This window comes from Eumetopias jubatus, unplaced genomic scaffold, assembly GCF_037043125.1.
Source record: "Eumetopias jubatus isolate StellerSeaLion01/CBP00866 unplaced genomic scaffold, mEumJub1_p1.0 scaffold_8, whole genome shotgun sequence".
Lineage (NCBI taxonomy): Eukaryota > Metazoa > Chordata > Mammalia > Carnivora > Otariidae > Eumetopias > Eumetopias jubatus.
In genome coordinates, this window is record NW_028274814.1 from 5,910,518 (window position 1) to 5,933,454 (window position 22,937).

A 22,937-nucleotide genomic window follows, 5' to 3' on the forward strand; every position below is an offset into this window, starting at 1 on the left:
ATGACTATTCCGTTTGTACATGTGTTAGTATATATGAATACATACAAAAACCGTGCATTTGACGTCTGGTTCATAGTTGAATTTTTAGGATACCATAGGAAGTCTTTTTTTTTTTTTTTTTAAAGATTTTATTTATTTATTTGACAGAGAGATAGACAGAGCCAGAGAGCACAAGCGGAGAGAATGGCAGAGGGAGAGGGAGAAGGAGGCTCTGCACTGAGCAGGGAGCCCGATGTGGGGCTCGATCCCAGGCCCCTGGGATCATGACCTGAGCTGAAGGCAGACGCTTAACTATCTGAGCCACCCAGGTGCCCCAAGGAAGTCTTTGATGGTATATTCGTGAGTGACATATTCATATTTAATTAATGAAGAAAAAACCAGCCTCTTGCTAGTGAGCACAAAATAAAATGATGAAATGGGAATGAGTTAATTCAGAGATTAATAGCTTCAATACTTGACAGAGCTAGGTGATGAGAGAGGTATAGCAGTGAGAAAAATATTCCATCTCAATGCTAGGCTACATCCACAAATACATGTGGTATAAAATAATTTCATTATCTATAGACAGTTTTTTTGGTTACTCCTTAATCTCCCTAAACTTTTCTGTTACTTATTTCCATATTGGATGACACTGCATTTTCATTTATGGTTATTCAGACACTGAGATTTCTTTGGTTATTGTTATAATTCACAAAGTATGTTTTGTCTTTCTTCCTCCCAAATGGAAATCAGACAACAATGGCTTTCTGACACCCAAATTTCCTGGCTCTAGAGAAAGGATATCTACGCAGAATATTAATCCATTTAAATCCATCTTTGTAAGATGAATTGCTGTAGTCATTACAAAATAAATCTTTTTTTTTTTTTTTTTTTACAATACAGTGCTATATTAGTTTCAGGTATACAATATAGTGATTCAACAATTCCATACATTACTCAGTGCTCATCATAAGTGTGCTCTTTAATCCCCATCACCTGTTTCACCCATCCCCCCATGCATCCCCCCCCCCAAACATCAGTTTGTTCTCTATAGTCTCTATAGTTAAGAGTCTGTTTCTCGGTTTGCCCGTCCCCTCTCTTTTTTTCTTTGCTCTTTTGTTTTGTTTCTTAAGTTCCACATATGGTATTTGTCTTTCTCTGACTTATTTCATTCTACTCTCTAGGTCCATCCATGTTGTTGCAAATTGTAAGATTTCATTCCTTTTTTATGGCTGAATAGCATTCCACTATATATAAACATATATATATATACATATATATATGTATATATATGTATATATATATACACACACACACACACATACACACACACCATTTTCTTTATCCATTCTTCTATCAGTGGACACTTGGGCTGCTTCCATAATCTGGCTATTGTAAATAATGCTGCTCTAAATGTAGGGGTGTATGCATCCCTTTGAGTGTTTTTGTATTTTTGGGGTAAATACCTAGTGCAATTATTGGACTGTAGGGTATTTTTAACTTTTTGAAGAACCTCCATGCTGTTTATTCTATCTTTATTTATCTTTTAATGTCATACTTGTCACACATTATGTTCCATCCTTTGTAATGTAAATATATCTCAGTATTTTCCTAATACATATATGAAATGATTTGTGCTTCTCTGCCTCTAAATCATAGAATTGCATGCCTTGAATGGTTTTAAAAAAAAGCATGTGACTTTTTTAAATTAAAAAAATACATAAATAAAGCATGTGTCTCCTCAAGAATTCCTTTACAATTTCTTAGTTCTTTTAATCCCCTCTTTGTGAAAGTCAAGTGCTCAGAGGCTGAGGTTAGGCTTATGGAAACTTCCAAGTAATATGCTTCTTCAAATAATTGAGAAAGAAATACCTCTTAAAATTTCATGTTATAGACATTTTTTAATATTAAGATTTTAATTCACACAAAACTATTAAGTATCCTATCTTTTTACCTGGAGCACTCAACCAAGTTTTAGTTATTATTACAACTGATTCAGGATCTCACTGAGGATCTATTATATGTGATCCAGATGACTAACCTGGATGCCATGTTAACAACTCAAGTTTTCATAATATGGTAATCAGAAATTAGACTCTGAATTTTCTTTAAACACATGTAGTTGTAAATATCTAATTTCCTTTCTAAATTGGACTGTCAGCTTTCTTTGCCCTGTTTACAAAGCACATGAAGAGTTTGCTTTGATAGAGACTAAGGCAAGAACACTTTTTCTACTATGAAATGCAGGTTTCCCAAACAACAAACTTTCATTTCAAAATAAGAGACAACAGGTCACAGTCCCAAAATTTCAAAAAGTCCAAAGGCTAAAACAAAGGCCCTCAGAACCCCATATCAGGTTTTACAGTACTTAATTCTCTAAGATGCTAACATCTCTAAATATTTTAGTGTGAATGATCAACTAAGTAGGGACAGGTCTTTGACTCAATAAACTTCAATAAGTAAAATGATCTGTTTTAGTTATATTATTGCCACCTAAAGAGGACCACATTTACTGCTCTGTCCTACTGTGAAATAAATAGGAGTATTTCCCAATACTTTTTCTTTCCTTTTTTTTTTTCTCCCCCAGAATAAATTTGCTTGATCCTCACCTCTCCTCATTTCACCTGAGAAGCTAATGCCTATTTGGACTGAAAATACTTAGGATTCTACCTAGACAATTGCCCCAAACTTTAAAGTAGGATGTTTAAGTAAAGTGTATTTTGAATATGGTCATCACACTTACTGATTTTAAATATTTAAATCTTAAATTTAAATATTTGAATTTAATTTAAAATCAAAAAATATTTTAAATTTAGAAATTTAAAAAATTATTTTAAATTAAGAAATTTAAAATTTTATTTTAAATTTAGAAATTTAAATTTAAATTAAATTTAGAAATTTAAATTTAAATTAAATTTAGAAATTTAAATTTAAATTAAATTTAGAAATTTAAGTTTAGGAACAAATATTCTCTTCTGGCACTTGAGTTTCTGATTTTATACCTTTTCTGATTTTCCCAAATGAGAGCTATTGTCTTTGTGTATGACAATTCCTTTTAATGACTGATCTTTTTAATGAGGTGCTCTTCTATACAGCTGTTTTCTCAGCATGTTGATATAGTTGCATAGCTATACGTTAAGGTTATATTCAGGGTATATTACAGTCATATTTCATATCCTAAACTGAGACCCTTCCACTGTGTTAGTGGTGGTCCTGCTTTGTGATTTTTAAATGACAGCAACAAAACCAATCACTAAGAAGTCGGGTATAATTATAGAGAAACACATAAAGAAAGAGACAATTATCAAAGGCATATAAGAAACACATAAAAAGAAGGGTCCTGAAGTGAGGCTCCCATGAAAGTGTCCCCATGACACCTGTTCAGCTTATCATGTTTTAAAAAGAAGAGGCTGAAGCTTCCTGCTTAGGCAGAACCTGTTTTGATATTGTAGAAATTTTACAAACCCTATCTCACCTCTTTCTGCCACCTGTGGAACCCTCCACAAAATGCCAAGGATACCCAGACCCTGACCAGGGGAGGCAAAGCAGAGATGGTAACGCAGCCCCTCGTGGGCTGAACGCTTACCTGGCTCGGGCCTCAGAAGGAAGTGGCAGGTCGCCAGCCGAGTGGCTCGGGGAGGCGGGTGGCCGAGGCGAGGAGAGGGACACGCTGTGCATTTGCTTTGGGGATCTTGGCACTTCACTGAAGGTGCAGTCTCGCCCGGGGAACGGGAAGGATGAGGAACTCTCCACCGTGGGGGCCAGGTCACGGGCCGGCCCGGTGGCGCTGGGCTCCTGACCCCGTCTTTGGTTTTCCACGTTGAGCAGCACCTCGGTGTCGGAAAGACCGTGGCCCCCGGGGAGGGCATAGTCTTTGGCTTCGACCACACAGGGCCTGGAGTACAGAGAGCTCGAATCTTTGCCTGGCTCGGGCTGTCGGTCACCTTTCCCTCCCCTCTTGTCAACAGCATCAGCATCCTTCCTGGACTTGGTGTATCGGGAGGGCGATTCCGAGTCCGCTTCGGAATCCAGTGCTATCCCATATTTCTCGGCCAGCTGCCGTCTCCTTTCCGCTTTGTACCGTGCGATTCTCTCAGCTTTGGACTCCAGAGCCTGGGTGTCCATGAGACCTGAGCTGCAGGAGGAGTCAGCATGGACGCCTGAGGTTTCGGTGCAGAGTTTGGAGCGGGTCTGCTTCTCCACCGAGGAATCCGAAGTGTCTTCCTCTTCATTGGACCGGCCTGCAAGGGGACCACACAACAGAGTTCAAGGACAGACGCACATTTACCGCGCTCTGTTCTGTGCACAGCACGCACCTGCACGCCCGTGCTGCGGAGGACCCACTTCTCACACAGGTGTACCTAGCCACAGCGACCACCTAGGCCGCAAGAAGCGCGAGACCCACCGTGAAATCTGCTAGCCCTCCAGGCTCCGCAAGCCACCTACCGCACCGCCCCCACGGAAGCTCAGCTCCTCGCTCCCAGCTGGCCGCCTCTTATTTATTTACCTTTCTGTTTTTGAGCTTAATATTTCATGTGCGAGGCCAGAGAATGAGTTCAGAGTCCTCTAGAAAAGATAACAGATATCTAAGCCACTGTAACTTGACAAGTGACAGACTGTGGTTTCACAGGATCTGATAATAACCAGAACGGCAATGGGCCGTATCAGCAAGTGTCATGTCCTTTATGTGTGTTGCTTTTTTTTTTTTTTTACAGAAGTGGATTTTTCCAATTGTAGCACACATGCTTGATACAGAAAATGTCTAACATGAAAACATAGGAAGGTAAAACTCCACCAGTAATCACTAATATATAATAATCAATAATAAATTGATAATTTGTCAAACGTAGTAGGTATTCCATAATTAACTTAACCATTCTCATATTCCTGAGCATTTATATTGTTTCTAACACTATTTTTCATTGTTTCTAACTTTTAATCAGTCTGATTTTCTGACTACTATCACAACAGATAAAGGTATAATTGCTTTAACAAAAAGCAACAAAAAGACTTGCTAGATTGTCAAGTTGATTTCTATAAAGTTTGCATCAATTTACACTTGAATCTGCAATATATGTTCACTTGCAAACAGTAAGTGTTCATTTTAAAAATTTCCTTTGATTACTAGAAAAAGAGAATATGTGCATTTTTCACTTATATATTAGCCATTTGTATTACTTTTTTCTTCTCTGGAATATCTGATCAAGCTTATTTAAGCTCTATATCCTATTGAATCATAGTGTCATTTTTATTGGTTTGCATGCATTTTTATAAGACCATGAACCTTAATCTTATTCATGAATATTTCAAATTTGTTTAATATTCTGTGACGTCCATGTGTAAGATTTTCTTCGGAGTACAGATGTGAATTGTTATGTAGTCAAGTCAATTGACCTAGGCATTTGTGATTTCTCCAGCTGTTTCTGCATCTTGAAAGTCCTTTTCTATTCAATTTGAATGAAATATTCACCTATGTTTTCATGTTTTTAATTATTTTCTTAAAATTAATCATGTGATTAATTGGGACTTATTTTTGTGTTTCGTATATGTCCCCTCTCCCACTGCACAATAACCATTTTATTAAGTAAGTCTTCCCTTTCTCATGAATATGTGATGCTTAAATTATCATATAATATATAGATACACATTTTACATACATGAGGGTTTATTTCTGGCTATAAATTTTGGTACTCTGTCTGTTCTTGATTCTTCATGTAATTTTAAAAACTCTTAATTCTCTAGTTTTCTGGCCACAGAAGATCAGGAACTCTAGATAAGTGACATGATCACATCACAAAGTGAGATCGACAGCCAATCTCTGAGGAAGAAACTAGAAAACACTGGCCATAAAAAGTAGCAGCACGGAGCTGCAGAGCCAGGGACGGGGTTGGGAGAGCAGCCCTGTATGGGTCATCCTCTTCCAAGGTCAAGTTGAATATTTGATATTCCTAATGTTGACAGTTATCAAAAACAAAAAAAGTTATGTTTGAAATATGGTTTAATATGAAATAAATATGCAATACATTTTAAGTGACATGTAAATAATTTACATTCAAATAACTTAAATAGAATGTTTGTTGCATTAACACATAGACTAAAAGCCCTAACCACTCAAGGTCCAGATTTACTTTTAATGCTCCCTGCTGCGAGCAGCCGGGCCCTGTGCTGGGCACCTGGGTATTCTGTTTAAAGGAGTCTCATTCAGTCCTCTAGTGAACTCTTACTGAGGATCTCAGACAGCAGGTCCTGTGCCAGTGCCCAGAAGGTGCCAAGAGGGAGACACAGTTCCTGCCCTTTAGGGGTCCCAGGCTGGGGAGTGGGGGAATGAAATGACGTCATCAGTTTCCCATCAGTGTGCCAAGAGGAATAATTTCTTACTGCTCTGATACCAGAGGACCACACCTAGGAGGCGGGGCATCTGCGTCATTGCAGCTTTTCACAAATAACATGTATTCAATAAGTACATCTACACAATTCCCGTTTGTGGAATATCTCATTTCCCAATGCCACTGGATAAAAAAGGCTGCGTGGACCCTGTTGGGCAGACTGTGTGATGGTAGGCGACCAGGCAAGCATGCTCACCGGTGTGGGGGCTGGCCGGGTCTGTGGCTCGCATGTATCTGGGCGTGTCTTCCTCCAGCAGGCGATGAGTCACTAACCCTGTGCAGCTCGGCAAGAGGATGGGCTGCGAGTCTGTTTCGATTCCTTCAAGGCGCCTGGCAATTCTTTCTTTTCTGTGCAGGACACCAAAAACAATCAATTCTCAGGAAAAAGTGAATACTGCTTCACCAAGCGCTTCTACTTTCTAACTAGGTACAATCCATTTCTTACCTTTTCATTTCTAAAAATTCTTTCTTCTTTGGTTCAAAGATTTTTCTTAATTCTGCAACTAAAATAAAACAGAGAAGAATAAAAAGATACTCCAGATTTCAGTAGTCACGCATTCATTCTACTCATTCATGACACGTATATTTATTGAACTTATGTTTCTGTTCTTGGCTCCCGTGCAGCAGAGATACACGAAACTGGTGCAGTTCCTGTTTTCCTGGAGACTGTCTTCTAGTATGAGAGGGCAGATGCCACATGGGAAGCATGTATACACACGCACGCACACACACACACACACGCACACATCACAGGCTGCACTAAGAAGTAAGGGATGGATTAACAGGAATGAGTTCTGTTTCATCCAGGGGAGTCAGAGGAGGCCTGAACATTAAGATCTCTCCAGCCAGCAGATATCTCACTAGATGTTTTGATTGTTACTGGGTTCAATAAAGTATTCCAAGCTTTTCATTATGAAAAACTTCTAACGTCTGCAAAAGTAGAGACAAGCACTAGAACCTCCACACACTCATCAGCAAGCTACAACCACCGTGTCTCCCCACACTCCTATTTCACACTATCATTTGAGCCTGTAAAAATCTGTAACCAGCTGATTGTGTTTCCAGCCATCCCTAATGGAGCATACAGCCATTTACTGCAGTTTAGGTTAACACGGTTCCTAAGCCTCCCCTTACTGGCTTTTGCTGGAAGGAAACGCTAACATTTGTTTCCTTGCTATAATTTGGGTGGATGATGGATAAAGTAACAACCCCAATTCTCCTGGCAACACTGGATGAGCAGACAAATGTTCTACTGAGGTTGGGAGGGTCTCATGTGATACAGACTATAAGGATATCACTGAGGGGCCAAATAATTGTGTCTTTGGAGAAATGGCCCAATTTGGTGGAAAATAAAGGTCTCTCTTCTCACCTCTTGCTCAGTCACATGAATTTATAAAGGCTCATCTGAGTGGCTCCTGTTGAGGACCTGGGAATACCAGGGAGAGGTGTCGCTGACAGCCCTGGGGGCCCATGGAACTTTGAAAGGCTGAGTCAAAGAAGAAACTCAACGGAGGCATACTAGAATGCTGGAATATTTTTAATTTTCTTTTTTGTTCCCCTTAAGATTCATTATTTATTTGACAGAGAGAGAGAGAGAGAGAGAAAGAGGACCCAAGCAGGGGGAGCAGCAGGCAGAGGGAGAGGGAGAAGCTCAGATTTCTTTTTTGTATTTGTTTTTTTAAGATTTTATTTATTTACTTGAGAGAGAGACAGCAGAGGGTGAGGGAGAAGCACACCCCCACTGAGCAAGGAGCTCGATGCAGAACTCAATCCCAGGACCCTGGGAACATGACGTGAGCTGAAGGTAGACGCTTAACAACTGAACCACCCAGGTGCCCCTCTTTTAATTTTCTTTTTTGTTTTAAAGTAAACTCTACATCTTGGGGCGCCTGGATGGCTCATTTGGTTAAGGGTCCAGCTCTTGATTTTGGCTTAGGTCATGATCTCAGGGTTGTAAGATCCGGCTCTACACTGGGCTCCAACTGAGCATGGAGCCTGCTTAAAATTCTCTCTCTCCTTCTCCCTCTGCCTCTGCCCCTTCTTTTCCCCACTCTCTAAAATAATAATAACAATAAAACAAATAAACTCTATGTCCAACATGGGGCTCAAACTCATGAGCTTGAGATTGAGAGTCACATGCTCTACTGACTAAGCCAGCCAGGCGCCCCTGAATTCTGGAATTTAACTTTCAATTGCTTTCATTTCTTTTTTTTAAAAAAGATTTTATTTATTTATCTGAGAGAGAGAAAGAGAGAGAGAGAGAGCACATGAGAGGGGGGAAGGTCAGAGGGAGAAGCAGACTCCCCACCGAGTGGGGAGCCCGATGCGGGACTCGATCCCTGGACTCCAGGATCATGACCCAAGCCAAAGGCAGTCACTTAACCAACTGAGACACCCAGGTGCCCTATTTTTTATTTTTTTAAAGTTGTCATTTTTGTAATGATTCAGAGCTATACACACACACACACACACACACACACACACACACCTCTTTTACATTGCCCTTTGTCTTCGGAGATACAAGCCTTGTTTTTATTTATTTTTAAATGATAGCTGCCTTATAATTTTAGTTAGATTGACTTCTGTTAATATGGTTATACACAACTAATGAATCATTGAACACTACACCAAAAACTAATGATGTACTATAGGTTGGCTAATTGAATTAAAAAAAAAAAAAGTTGGCTTCAAAAATGTCTCTCCCTCAATTGGCTTTCCCAGGAACCAGAGTAGCTGGAAGCAGAGGTGTGCTTGCTCTGCACTGTCAATTATGTTCCTATTTGGAAGACAAGGGTATAATGGTAATGGTACATCCTGCATGATGCCTTTTGAGGAAGCTTAACTAATAATAGCTTCCCAGTTAACCAGTTAGCTCCAGCAAGATTATGGTGATAAAACTTCAATGACTGGTAGTGCATATTCTGAAAATATTTTCAAGGATGATATAAACCAAAGAGTATCAGTTAATTATTTAACCCCCCAAAAGAGCAAGGGGCCATATTTTTCATAAGATTGCTCCAGAAGCTACTGAAACCAAATTAATTCCAAGTGCTCTGAAAGGTAGGTTTCAGACTCAATGTGTCAAACTCGTAACTGAGAAACACTATATTACTAGGGTCTTACAGAGCGTAACACCACAGACCTTTCCTCCACCCAAATTATTTCAACTAGGTTATGCTATGGTCTAAATGTTCATGTCCCACCCAAATTCATATGTTGAAGTCTTAATCCCCAAAGTGATGATATTAGGAGGTGGGACCTTTGGGTGATGATTGGCTCTTCCCTCAGGAGTAGGATTAGTGTCCTTATAGAAGAGGCCCCACAGAGTGCTCCCTCCCCCCTCCTACGTGAGGCACAGTGAGAGCCTGGCAGTCTGCAAGGCATAACAGGGTTCTCACCAGAACCCAACTATGCTGGATCCCTGATCTAGCCTCCAGAACTAGGAGCAATACATTTTTGCTCTTTAAAAGCCACCCAGTCTGTAGTATTTTGGTATAGCAGCCTAAATGGACTAAGACAAGGATAAAAATATTAATTTTATGCACAGAGTGTCCTATAACTTCTATTGGACAAAGTTAAGATACACTTTTTCATCCTAATTTGAGACTGAAAATCACTTCTAGGGCGCCTGGGTGGCTCAGATGGTTAAGCGTCTGCCTTCAGCTCAGGTCATGATCCCAGGGTCCTGGGATCGAGTCCCGCATCGGGCTCCCTGCTCTTGGGAGCCTGCTTCTCCCTCTGCCTCTCTCTCTCTCTCTCTCTCTCTCTGTCTCTCATGAATAAATAAATAATCTTTTAAAAAAATGAAAATCACTTCTATTTTGTTAAATTTTTAATTTTTAAATTTTTCTATAGAAATTATGTAACTAAAGACATCAACAAAAAAAGATTCCAGCAGTACAGTGAAAAAGCTAAGTAACAAATTTTCCTGGCATTCTTTATTTCCCATATTCTAGAAGCAATGATCAACTAGCTGGTAGGCTATGCAAATGCCCATAACAAAACTATACTTCTCCTTCTGCCATTACCTACTTGTTTCAATATTCTGTAAATACTAAGATAATATAAGAAGGGAATAGGCTAATGGTCAGAACAGTCATTCATCCCAGGAACTGAACCCCAAGAAGCCTGGGGCAATGGGAAAAAGGTGGGCAGGGGGTTTAGCCAAGTTATCCTACTGTCCATGGTGATCTCCGTCCTTTTCTGGACAGAACAGGCTGGGCAGCCCACTAGTGAATGCTGTAAGTCTCACTGCTGTAAGTCTGAGGATAGCATTTAGCAGATGTTCAGGTGCACCTCCTCAGGGTCACACACTCATCAGCTGGCTCTGGAACAGATCACAGATCACCATGGGGTGCTAATGGCCTTTTGAGTGAAAAATTTCTTTGAGTCCTGCACCTCAGGATGTTAAGTATCCTTTGCTCCCCTACCAAATGCCTAAACATCACCAGTTGCCATGACGCAAAAATGCTCCCACTTGTTTCCAAAGCCCCCTGTGGATGTTACTGTCTGGGATTGAAAAGCACCGATCCCAGGACAAAGATTCAAATAAGCAGCCAGGCCCCTGGATGCCTGTGCTCTAGGTTATCCCAATGACAGACACCACTAGCCAGGACTGCATTCTTTTCAACCACACCTAGATTCAAACTCAAAATCATTTCAAGCCTATAAGCTATAGTCCTCTCCAATTATTTACTGAGGAGTGAAATGAAGTCATAAATCAAACCATACTTTAAACGTATCAGCAAGCTAGGGGCACTTTGGCTCAGTTGGTCGAGCACCCGACTCTTGATCTTGGGCTGGTGAGTTCGAGCCCCACGCTGGGTGTAGAGATTACTTTAAAATTAAATAAATAAATGTATCAGCAATCTTATTGATTCTTAGTGGAAATCCATAGTGAATCTTTTAGAAAAAAAATCCCTTAAGCAAACAAATTACCTCTCAGTCTATTCTTTGTAACAAATCTATTTTTCAGTTACCAAGATTTGCTTCAGTCCTATAGACATGAGATTACAGGGGAAAGAAATGATGTAGAAGACAAAAGAAGTAATAGAGAAGCTTCCTTTCCCAAGACTATAATTTAAAAGTAAAATTAGTAAAGCAAACATGCAATATAATTACTCTAGTATATCTATTCCATGGGAAAATACTTCAGTTGCAGAAAAGAGAATAGGTTTTATTCGAATTGCTGATGTGTTGTGCATACTTTTTCTGACCCTCTCCAGGAAAAAAACAAAAAACAAAAAAACAAAAAACAACAACCTCTTTTGGGCTCTTGCAGTCCTCATTAGGCCCTCTGGTTGGAATTTTTGGTCAGGTTTATTATAAAGCATTAAAAAAGAGCTAATACTAAGAAATCACAGAAGTCACCCCAGCTGTGGAAATCTATGTTGCCCTCCATTGTTTCATTCATAAAGCACTACCACAGGTATCATCTGGATGATAGTCTTGAATACAGTTGATTACTGTTTAGGATCTACCAAAAGCTGTCTTTTCTTTACAACGGTTATATAATTTCAGACTTACAGAAAAATCAAGACATGCTTCATAACATGTTTACACTTTACTTACTACATTTGGCTTATTTCTATCCTTTTCCATATGCATATTTACATGTGTTATATATGTATACACATGCATGCATGTACACATATTTACATATTTTTTTAAAGATTTATTTATTTTAGAGAGAGAGAGAGAGAGAGAGAAACAGAGAGCAAAAGCATGAGTATGGGACTGGGCAGAGGGAGAGGGAGAGAGAGAATCCCAAGCAGGCTCCACACCCTGTAAGGAGCTGACCATGGGGCTCCATCCCTTGACCCTGAGATCATGACCCGAGCCAAAACCAAGAATCAGACGCTCAACCAACTGAGCCACCCAGGCACCCCTACGTATTAATTTTTCTGAACCATCCAAGAATAAGTTGCAGCATGATATCCCTTTATCTCTAAATTCATCAGTGTATATTTCCTTAAAACAGGAAGTAAGAATATTTTTTTTAATTGGATTAAGCTGGGGCGCCTGGGTGACTCAGTCGGTTAAACGTCTGCCTTTAACTCAGGTCACGATCTCAGGGTCCTGGGATCAAACCTCACATTGGGCTCCCTGCTCTGCGGCGAGTCTGCTTCTCCCTCTCCCTGTGCCACTCCCCCTGCTTGTACACTCTCTCTCAAATAAACAAAATCTTTAAAAAAATAAAATTGGATTACCAGTTATAATCCAGTTGATTGTATGCTGTGGCATAATGTGTACAATTCATAAATGGTTCCGGTATTAGTAATACTAGTCATCATATAATACAGATCTAAACAGGCACTGCTGATCTAACCTCTGTTGTAATGAATTTTCTACTTTGCCTTCAAGTACATTAAAACTGTGACATATACTAAATTATTCCTCATTGCACTTGCTATCTTAGCCTGCTGCCCTTGTCTGAGTAATTCCGAATGGTGTTTCTGTGGCAATACAGATTCTATGAGTCTATTTCTTTAGTCAGTTTTGATGGGAATTGGATGGTCATTTTCCGAGTCAGTAATTTAAGGGTAACTGACATCAGGGCTATCACACTTTATAAAGTTATTTCACTGCCTAACATGCTTTCTCATAATATATAATGCCCATACCCAGCATAATGCGGTCTACTGGGCAGTTTTCTTGGGGAACACTGCTTCTTTAATTAGCCCAGAGAAACAGGCTTTCTGGTAAAGTTATTGTTGAGTTCAGGCATCCAAACCCGAGTACAGTAGAATCTTCCAAAGAAATAGAAGTGGCAGGGGACTGCCAAGAACACCTCTCTCCCACCCTGCATTTGACAGGCTAAGAGCACAGGCCAGACCCAGCATGTCCTGAAAACAGATCTGACTTCCCAGAGGAGTAACACACTTTAACTTTTACACTTGGATGGCAGCCACTAATACAAAGACAAGCAGCTTATAAAATCAATGATTACAAAACTAGAGGAATAAGGGCGGGGGGGAGGTGATAGCTGAGAAGTGTGGGATTTCTTTTTGGGATAATGACAGTGTTCCAAAACTGACTGTGGGGATGGATGCACAGCTCTGTGGATATGCTAAAAGCCACTGACCTGTATACTTTAGATGGATGAATTGTATACTGTTTGAATTATATCTCAAGAAAGCTATCAAGAAAGTAGAGTAATATATTTGGTTCATTTCATAATTCTTAAGTGGAAAATATATTTTAATAGCATCACCTTTACATAAGTAAAGGTTTTTAACACTTGGATAACTTGTTGGTGATACACAGTTAAAGGAAGCCCCCCTACAGAAAAAGCCAATGATCACCTCAATGCTCAATTTCACAAAAGCAAGAATTCCTCACTAAATGAACAGAAACTTCTGTAAACATATAAACAGACATAAAACTCTATGCCGTGAAAAGTTGTAATCAATTCCTACTTTCACCATTATATTGCCAAGAGCTGACAGATTCATTAAAATATTTGTTAAGATGGAGAAGTGAGATTATCGGTAATACTTGGGTCTTTCCAAACATGCCTGCCCGAATTCGTGAAGTGCGGAGTGTAAAATAAGACTCTGGGGAATTTACGTGAAATTCAGGGGAGGAGAGGCTCTGATACTTTTTAAGCATGTTGTGAAGATCTTGGGAACTTGGAAACATAAATCTGATAAATACATGGTGTTATCTTTGATTTGTGAAAAAGTACATTTTTATAACCAATTATGATACATTTTCTAATGAAACTGGTTAATCAACTTACGTGTTCTTAAATTTTGGCATATATGGAGTTACAAGCTGTTGAACCTGAAAAGAACCTTGCATCTCATAGATCGCTTCTAATTTCTCTGACTCTAATATTGCGTGTACTGTTGCTCTCCAAGAAAAGGACCAGGGTAGACAGAGAGGATGGTGAAGCAGCTTTTGCTACAGAACTTTGCCTATCGTTCCCATCTTCCAAGATTCTGCTATAGTCAGTTTGTTCACTCTTGTATTTTGTTTGAATCATCTTCATCGATTGTTAAGTTTGACCCAGATTAACCAGAGTTTCTTTGTCTTTCACGAAGAGTCTAAAAAATCAGAAGGGCCCTTCCATGGAAGCCCATGACCTTCCTTGAAGAGCCAACAGGAGGAAATGAGATCGTAATGCAGCCCATTTCATTCGCAGGTCCCATGAACTATCAGAATTGTCTCTCTCCTTTGATCTCACCTACTTCCCTGTAATTCAACACAGTATTCTTGTTCTAGGGCCTCTGGGGCAACATGGAATAAGTCTGTATTTCAGTTGACAGTTTTCTAAATACTTGAAAATTGCAAAATGTCCCTGTTTAAATTTTCTCACAAGGCCAAATCCCTGGGGTCCTTCAAATATCCATCCTCATTAGACTATGTCTAAGCATATCACCTATTCAGTTCCTCAGGATGTACGCCCATTTATCAGTGGGCCTTTTAAACTAGATTTAGTTTCTATTAAAAGAATATTTTTTTCTGGTCTAATTTCTTTTGGGTTTGATCTCATGTTTGTTTTTTTCTTTCAGAGGACAAAAAAGAAAAAAAATCTGACCTCTCATCAAACCTGTTTCTTCTTACACAGCTGATCTGGGATGAAGGCAGTTTGTGAGCTGGTACCCCCCTCTGCCAGTGTTAGAGTTGGGGGACACAAAGATCTGGTTAACATTTACATCATTTCTCAGGCAAAACACAGGGGTAGTTTGCTGATGGCAGGTGCAAATGTTTTATTGCACTTCCACCTTTACCAACGAAAATACTAATTCACCGAACATCTGAGTGCCTACCTTCCAGTGTGCACTGGAAGCCCAGCGTGCTGCTTGGCAGGGAGCTCTAAGATACTCAGTGTAAATGCAACAACCCTGGCAGGCACCAAGAGGTGGAGGGAGTGGGCAGAGTGGACAGAGCAGATATGGGCTTATGAGCAAAACTCACTGCCCCTGGAGAAAGTGAAAGGTAGGAGAGATAATGAAGGTTGATTCTATGCTGGCTCCCTCTGCCACCCTCCCCACCCGGCGCCCAGGGAATACCCAAGGACGCCTAAAATGAACAAGAAAGGACACGGAGAAAGGTGTAGATGAAACACGCAAGAAGGGAGGTACCTTCATTGAGGTTAACTCTTGGAATAGGCACAACAGAACACAATGGAGGGTATACACTGGAGATTAGGGAATGATTTTCCCTCAAAGAAAATCAGGTGACACAATACTTAGGTGCCCAGGACACTGGTTAACCATTTAGAGAAATCTCACCTTTCGGAAGTGCAGTTAAAATCTTAGCATCGACTCTTCTTTTTTGGTTAGCAAGCTGTTCTTTATCTTCAAGCCAGAACTCTTTCTGAAAGCTAAAAATTAAATTATTCCATTAATAATGTTTAAAGTCAATGTGAATCAAGATGTATGATGTTAAGTGTAAAAATTGCAAAACAAAAGTTACGTGACTGTTATACGTAGTGAAATACGTGTGTGTGGATTACAAGTAAAAATTTTATTTCAGGGAGTTAAATGGTAGCTTTTTTCATTTATTTATAGTTGTATTACTATGACTTTTTTGTCAGCACAGGCAGGTGGCATGGCGTCAGGGGGTAACAACATGGCTGAGCTGAGAGTTGGACGCCTCGGTTGGGATGGACACCCTCTTCTGGAGCCACTCGCCCATAGCTGTGGAAGCTTGGATTAATCACTCAACCTTTCTGTGTTCTTCTCTTCCTCAGAAAATCAGCAGCTTGTCTAGGTTATGTACATGCTTTCCTTCAGGGTTGAATTTATGGTAAAGTGACACATGCCTTCAAACAACCAAGAAATCAAAGCATGGTGAACAGGCCTGAAAGGCTCATGAAAACTTGGCTTGGAATGGAGGAGGAAATGAAGGGGGGAAGAATAAGGAACTAGGCACTGTGTACTTTTCTTCTCTAACTAGGCATATTCCAGGTATAATCAATCTTAATTATCTTCGTAAGACCCCATGAGGCCTAAACTACTCAGTGCTGTGCTGAGAAACGTTTAATAACAGGCTCCTTCCTCTTGCTCTCCTGCCCCCTTCCGCTTAGCACATGCTTTGCAGTCTTTGCTGATGGGGTCAATACTCCCACTATGGCCAATTTTCAAGCTTCCCACAGGACTCTCTGGACTCCAAGGTGAAAGAGAGGCACATACTCACTCTTGCGAGGAGGTGCGAGAGAGCCCCAGCACCCCACTGGCACTATCATCATCCTTGGTTTGCAGATTAGGAAGCTGTTACATGGTTTGCCCAAGGATGAGACACAAATCTAGCTCCTCTCACACTGTGTGCAGGGGCCCCCGAGCTGCAGGTCACCAACCCCATGGGCCTCCGCGGGAGCATGCCCAGGGCTGGGCAAGATGACAGAGCTGCTGCAATGCCGGAAGAAAACCCAGCATGAAAACAGAAAAACTAATATTCCCCAGTGATATGATCACCTTCAGAGAGGTGAACGACAGGCTTGCAAAGGCTGAAGATCAGTGCAAAGTTGACCTTCACCATGGGCTCGTCCTCCATTTGCATTTCCGCTCTGCAGGGGTGCATGCCCGTAGAGGTGTGAGGGGGGACTGGACTGAGGAAGGTGCTGTGCATCCTAGGTAGGTGGGACACACGAATCCTCTATACCCCATACATAAATTCAATTTCAAGGAGCTGCCGCACATTCCAAACTGGGGGATGCATCCATCTTCTAGAACCAAGTTCATCTGAAATCTTACTTGTTGCTTATAAATGTGGTAGGGTTTATATTCCATAAATATGACTGCCAGGTATTCATATTATTTAATAAAAAGTCTTGAGATTAAGTAGTCTTTTTAAACCACACTCCAGATGGCTTAAAGACACCTACTTAGGTCAGAAATGTGGAATTAGCACTGACTTCTAAACAGTGAATCATGATGCAGTGACAATTCTTTTTCAGTGTTTTATTCAGATGTATGACTTAGTATAAACCTACAGAATTAGATAACCGTAGAAATGTAGCCTTCTTAAAGAATGGCATGCTATTGTAACTGGTTATTTAGCTGTTTGTGTAAACATCTTGATAAAGTTCTGCCCTTTCTTTGGGAAACTCAAGTCTCAGGAAAAGAACTCTGTATTAAAACAAAATGGTCCAATCCCTGAAATATTCAGTTTCTCAGGCCATTGACCTTGGGGTACAAATATTATCTTGTATTTTCAAACATAAATATCTGCATGGTCCTATTTTCCCCCTTTTTTGTGCTTATCAAAAAGCTGCTAATGAAGACTAAGAAACTGCTCCCCAGCTAAACATTTTTCTGAACTTCTATAGTGGGGTTTCCGAGTCATCCCCTGACACCCCCTAAACTTACGTTCTTCAAACAAGCTACAAGAGTGTCAGGACCAATAAAAAGGACAGCCTTTTCACAGTTGGTCGGGAACCAACGGAAAACCCAAGCGCTGTCAGGAAATGCGCTCATGGCTCCTAGCATGGTTTACTGTAAATGGTGTTTACTCTATCCGAGTTCCCTCCTCCCCGTCCTGACTGAGTCTGGCTCCTGTTCTGGGTCTCAGATTAAGGTCAGTTCCTCAAGGAAGAAACCCCCTGACCCAGTGCCTGCCTCACTGCAGACCAAATCTATATCATGCACCTCTGTTGTTTTCTCTCATGGTATCCTGGTTTCTTATTTGTAGAACATATTGCAAGTGTCTCATTTCAAATTATTGATTCATAGTGGCTCCTGAGTGGCTCAGTCGGTTAGGCGACTCACGATCTCAGGGTCGTGAGATTGAGTTCCCTGTCCGGCTCTGCGCTGAGTGTGGAGCCCGCTTAAGATTCTCTCTCTCCTTCTCCCTCTGCCCCTCCCTGCCATATGCTAGCACACACTCTCTCTCAAAAAAAAAAAAAAAAAAAAAAAAAAAGGATTCTGGAACATTTGTGGAAGAGTAAGTCCTTCTGATCATCTAACGGCTAGTAAAACACAAATACCCCAAAGAGCCCTAACATCATCTTCCTCTCACTTTTTTGAGTCAGGGGTACCAAGCAGTGTGACTGGTGGATCCTAAGCCTAACTCACACAATAGATGACTCCAAAGCACTGAGCTCCACATGCTGGATGGCACTCTCCTCTTCACGGACCATCACCCCTGGCACAAGGAGTCTCTGCCCGACAACCTCCATAGGCATGGATGGGTTGCCACAGCTAAACTAAAAGTATGAGTCTGTAATTCAATATGAAATATATAACTCTCCATATATAACTAAACGCTACAGTCTTGATTTTTGAATTATATTTTAAAAGTTTCTACTATTAAGAAGCACCTTTTGTATTTTTTATGTATTTTCCATCTCTGAACTAGTGCTCTCTTCAGGACTAAACTTTTCATACTCTACCTCCTTCCCTCTGCTTCAATAATCTAAGAAGAGATTGCTCCCTGCCTCCGTAATTTTTTTTTTAATGTGTCCCATTAACCTACTTAAATACCAGCCGTAGAGACAAGGCGAAATTTTAGGAAAGTGAAGACAGGATATTCCGCAGTTACTAGCGCCTACCTTTGACAAAATGGGGCTACACCATGACGGTGATTAGTCAGCACCCACGCTGGGAAAGGCTCCCTCCAATCTGTTCACTCTTCTACTGGAGTTCACATTACAGGATAGGAGAGATCAAAGTCCACTACCTCCTGTTTGCACCTCTGGCGTCTGGTCGACCAGACTGCTTTGAAGGAGGCAAGTGCTTGCATCTCTAGCCTCTTTTACTCTAGTTCGTGGCAAGGAGGCTGTAATTTGCATGGGTCCAGTGGAGATACTGTCCACCATTTTAGAGCAGCGGTGTCCCTCTGAATCTGTCTCTACTGGAACGCCTGACCTAGTTCACGCTTCTGCTATCCTTAAGTAAGATAAGCAATGCTTTCCTCTTCTTCCTTGTTCATAGTCACTTACTAGCTCTAGTACAGCTACACCAGCCCGCTAGGGATGAACTGGGAACTAAGCTACTCTGGTCTGAACATCTGTATTCCCAGATTCAGATGTTGACATCTTAACCCCCAAATGTGATGATACTAGGAGGTGGGGACTTTGGAAGGTGAGAGGTCACAGGGTAAAGACTTCATGAACGAGAATAGTGTCCTTAGAAAAAGAGACCCAGAGATTGACTATACTTCAATTAAAATAAAACAACCCCCCTGAGAGACCCAGCGATCTCTCCAGCTTATTCCACCAAATGAGGGTACAAGAAGTTGGCAGTCTGCAACCTGAGAGAGGGCCCTCACCCCAATATGCTGGCACCCTGATCTCAGACTTCCAGCCTCCAGAATTGTGAGAAATAAATTTCTGCTGTTTATAAGCCATCCAGTCTATAGTATTTTGTTATAGTAGCTGGAACTAACTAATCTAAGGCTTACAGCCTTAGATTCTACCAAAAATATGGCAAAGATGAGAAATATGGGAGACTGTGTCAAGCACCAGAAAAGTTAAGATTTCCTGAGTTAAATAAGATAAACAGCCTTACTGATGACCCTGGCTCATTACTGCTCTAGTTGGCCTCATACTAAGACACGGATCAAATCCATCAAGGCTTTATCTCATCTAATGTGCTCACAAGATCAATTATGTCATTTTCAATGCAGGACCAGGCTCAGTCTGATGAGGACATCTATTTATTCAATGCCATTGAAATGCAAACCCTTTATAGTAAAGAAACAATGTCATACATGATACATTAGGAACAAAAGCATCTGAGTGGAATGAGGGTTACATCAGGGTTGGGTCCTTCTACCGTCATGAAATGTAGATTGGGATTGATGCCTGCATATCTTACGGATAATAACTTTGGGTCTTCACTTGAAAATCTCAAAATCTATTAGGGACAGTGATCTACTAAGAAGCATCTGAGATACAGCTATCTTGTTTGGCACAAACTTTAATTTTTACAAGAGCTTATATTAATGATTATGTACCACAGCATCTTAGCACATTAGGTAAATCAAATTTGTACCCATAACATTTTGCAGTCAAGGGAAATGAAGTGCAGAATGGTTAAAAGACCTCACTGGGGGATGCCTGGGTGGCTCAGTCAGTTGAGCATCTTCCTGTGGCTCGGGTCATGAACCCAGTGTCCTGGGATCAAGTCCTGCGTTGGGCTCCCTACTCTGCGGGAAGCCCAGTTCTCCCTCTCCCTCACCCTGCTTGTGCTCTCTCTCTCTCTGTCAAATAAAAAAAAAAAACAAAAACAAAACTTAAAAAAAACTTAAAAAAAAAAAAAAGACCTCACTGGACAGATGGACTGGATGGGGGCAGGGAGGGAAGGAGGGAAGAAGGAAAGGTGGAAGGAAAGAAGAACAAGGCTAAAGTTTTTCTTAAAAAATCAAAAGCTCTCTTACTTGATGGACAGACTGCAAAAGAACATCCCACACTTGGAGGCAGGTACAAGAAAGAAAAGATAATAGCCCTTTACAGGTTCAAAATTATATCTGATCTGCAAACAGTTCCCATAAAAAGCATTAATGAATACAAAAAGACTCTTTTTTGGCTGAATGTACTATTAGGTCAGCTTGCTTCATATATTTTAATAAATCAAACTCTGGGGAGAAAACATATTGCCAAACATTCAAACTCATGAATTAGGAATTTAGGAGAATAATTCTAAAAGCTACCACAAATCTTCCAAACTTATGATTCCTTATGCAAAGACCACTTTACCTTGACACTTTTCTTTGACTTGGTAATCCAACGCAGTTTAAGTTTCTCTGGTTGAAATCTAAGGGGAAAGAAAAAATGTAACATTGAAATAGATACACAAGTTTTGTTTAAAAAAAAAAAACTCCAAATGGGAAAAAAAAATTCTTCAAAGTCCCTTTGAACATATAACTTAAGAAAAAGGAAACCAATAACCAGACAAGAAATATGAATACAAAAATGACACCTTTTAAATATCAAATTCCACAACATACATTTGTACATAGGCAAAGTTTCTTCCTCTCCTGAAATTTAGCCAACATAACTCTGCAGGTGGTCGGGGGGGGGGCGGACCTGACATAGTTCAATACTATCATTTAAATTTGTTATAGCTACAAGAATAACTCAAAGCAATTAAATACTGAATAGCACAGTTACATACTCAGAGGGAAAAAAGGAGAAAAAACATTTAACAGTTTTCGGTCCAGGTAAACAGAAACAGTGAAACTCATCGCCGCCTGATATATTTGAGATGCCTTTAAAGAATATGTACGTGGAGGGGCTAATGAGGAGCAGGGGAACAAGTCCGCTGTTTTTATTGTCTTCATTAAAATCTAAACAATAACAACACATCAAATTAACAATTTCTTTCTTTATTTTTGAAGATAAGATATGTATTATGTAAAGACAGGTGGTAACAATCCCATGCAGCAAAAACACACATCCGGGTGGACCAGTTAATCAAAACCAGGCAGAGACAAATTTATACCAGTCTAATGGCAAGTAATCTGTTTTACAGCTTTTGGTATAGTAACCATTTGTCCACCAAGAAAACCACAAGCAGACCACTTACACAGACTTCTAAGCAAGTGCCTTTTACTGTTTAATATTTGGGGGCAGAAGCCTGAGGAAAAGGAGGTACAAAATAGACCAGATGCTGACATGTCATTATCCAGCAAAACACATACAGAATCCTGGGATTTGGCAATTCTTACCAACTAGAGAGATATAATAAAATGAAAGGTATCATGCCAACTAAACACCTAAGCTTTTTTCCTACTTACACAAATATCTTGTTATGTATTTTAAAAAAAGAGAGAACTCAGTTCAAAAAGCTACCAAATGTTGTAGAAGAAAATTCCTGAAGCTGAGGTCTGTTCAAATCACCTCCTAAAAGTGCATTTGTGCTGTAAAAGACTTGGACACAGACTGCCTGAATTTCACATGTGACGGTCAAAATAACTTCAGCATTTCAGTTTTGTTCAATCAGTGAACAGAATCTGCGGTGCCACTCCAGTAGTTAAATGGAAAGCATGCATTTTCCTCTGAACTCAAAAGGAAGCCACTACAAAAACAACATTTTGTTCCAAAGAGTATCACATGAAGATTTAATAAAAAGACAAACACCACTGTCTACTGGAAATAATTTAGTATATATAGAATTCGGTTTAGAAAACTATTTTAGGTAAAGCACAGCACATCCAGAACTGGACCCAAAGTTTGGGCATTGTGATTGAATTTGCAATTTTTCCTGCATAAAGGCTTCCATGGTTCAGCAGTATCTCTAACCTACTATAGGAAAAAACAAAACAAAAAAATAACCTCACATTTTTCAGCCACAAAATAAGTTAATTTATAAACTCACTAGGATCTTTCAAGTGTCCTTTGAGGAAACTATAACTAACGGGACACAGGAGAACACAAGGTAGAATGGAGGATGCAAGGCATTCTTCCTGTTATAAAATAAACCCGCAAGTGCAATTCCTCTTTCTCTTGCCTTACCTTGTTTCTCAGGGAACTTGAAAGCTCCCAGACAGCCAGCAATCTCTGGGCTTCTGAACATGGTTGCACATAGAAAGTTTATTCACACAGCCTGCTCTAGAGCTCGGTGCTCTCAACCGGCGGTGGCCTTCAGCCCGTCTAAGCAAAACTGGGTTGAGATTTTTCAC

At 40.2% G+C, this 22,937-nt stretch overlaps 1 protein-coding gene across 3 annotated transcripts in view; it reads right to left on the bottom strand.

The window, feature by feature from the left end:
• The window catches only part of SVIL (supervillin), a 103,932-nt gene extending 82,866 nt beyond the window's left edge, over nt 1-21,066 (bottom strand). For 2 of the 3 annotated variants that reach the window (XM_088025767.1, XM_088025766.1), the window contains exons 1-4: nt 15,605-15,633; nt 6,811-6,868; nt 6,562-6,713; nt 3,566-4,220 (exon numbers count right to left, since the gene is read on the bottom strand). In XM_088025767.1, coding sequence (XP_087881893.1) covers nt 3,566-4,220; nt 6,562-6,713; nt 6,811-6,818 — 815 coding nt within the window. In that variant the 5' untranslated portion in view covers nt 6,819-6,868; nt 15,605-15,633. Of the gene's footprint in view, nt 1-3,565; nt 4,221-6,561; nt 6,714-6,810; nt 6,869-15,604; nt 15,697-21,012 lie in introns of those variants that run through there. The other variant, XM_088025765.1, reaches the window with a different exon arrangement.
• Nucleotides 21,067-22,937: the final 1,871 nt, after the last annotated feature.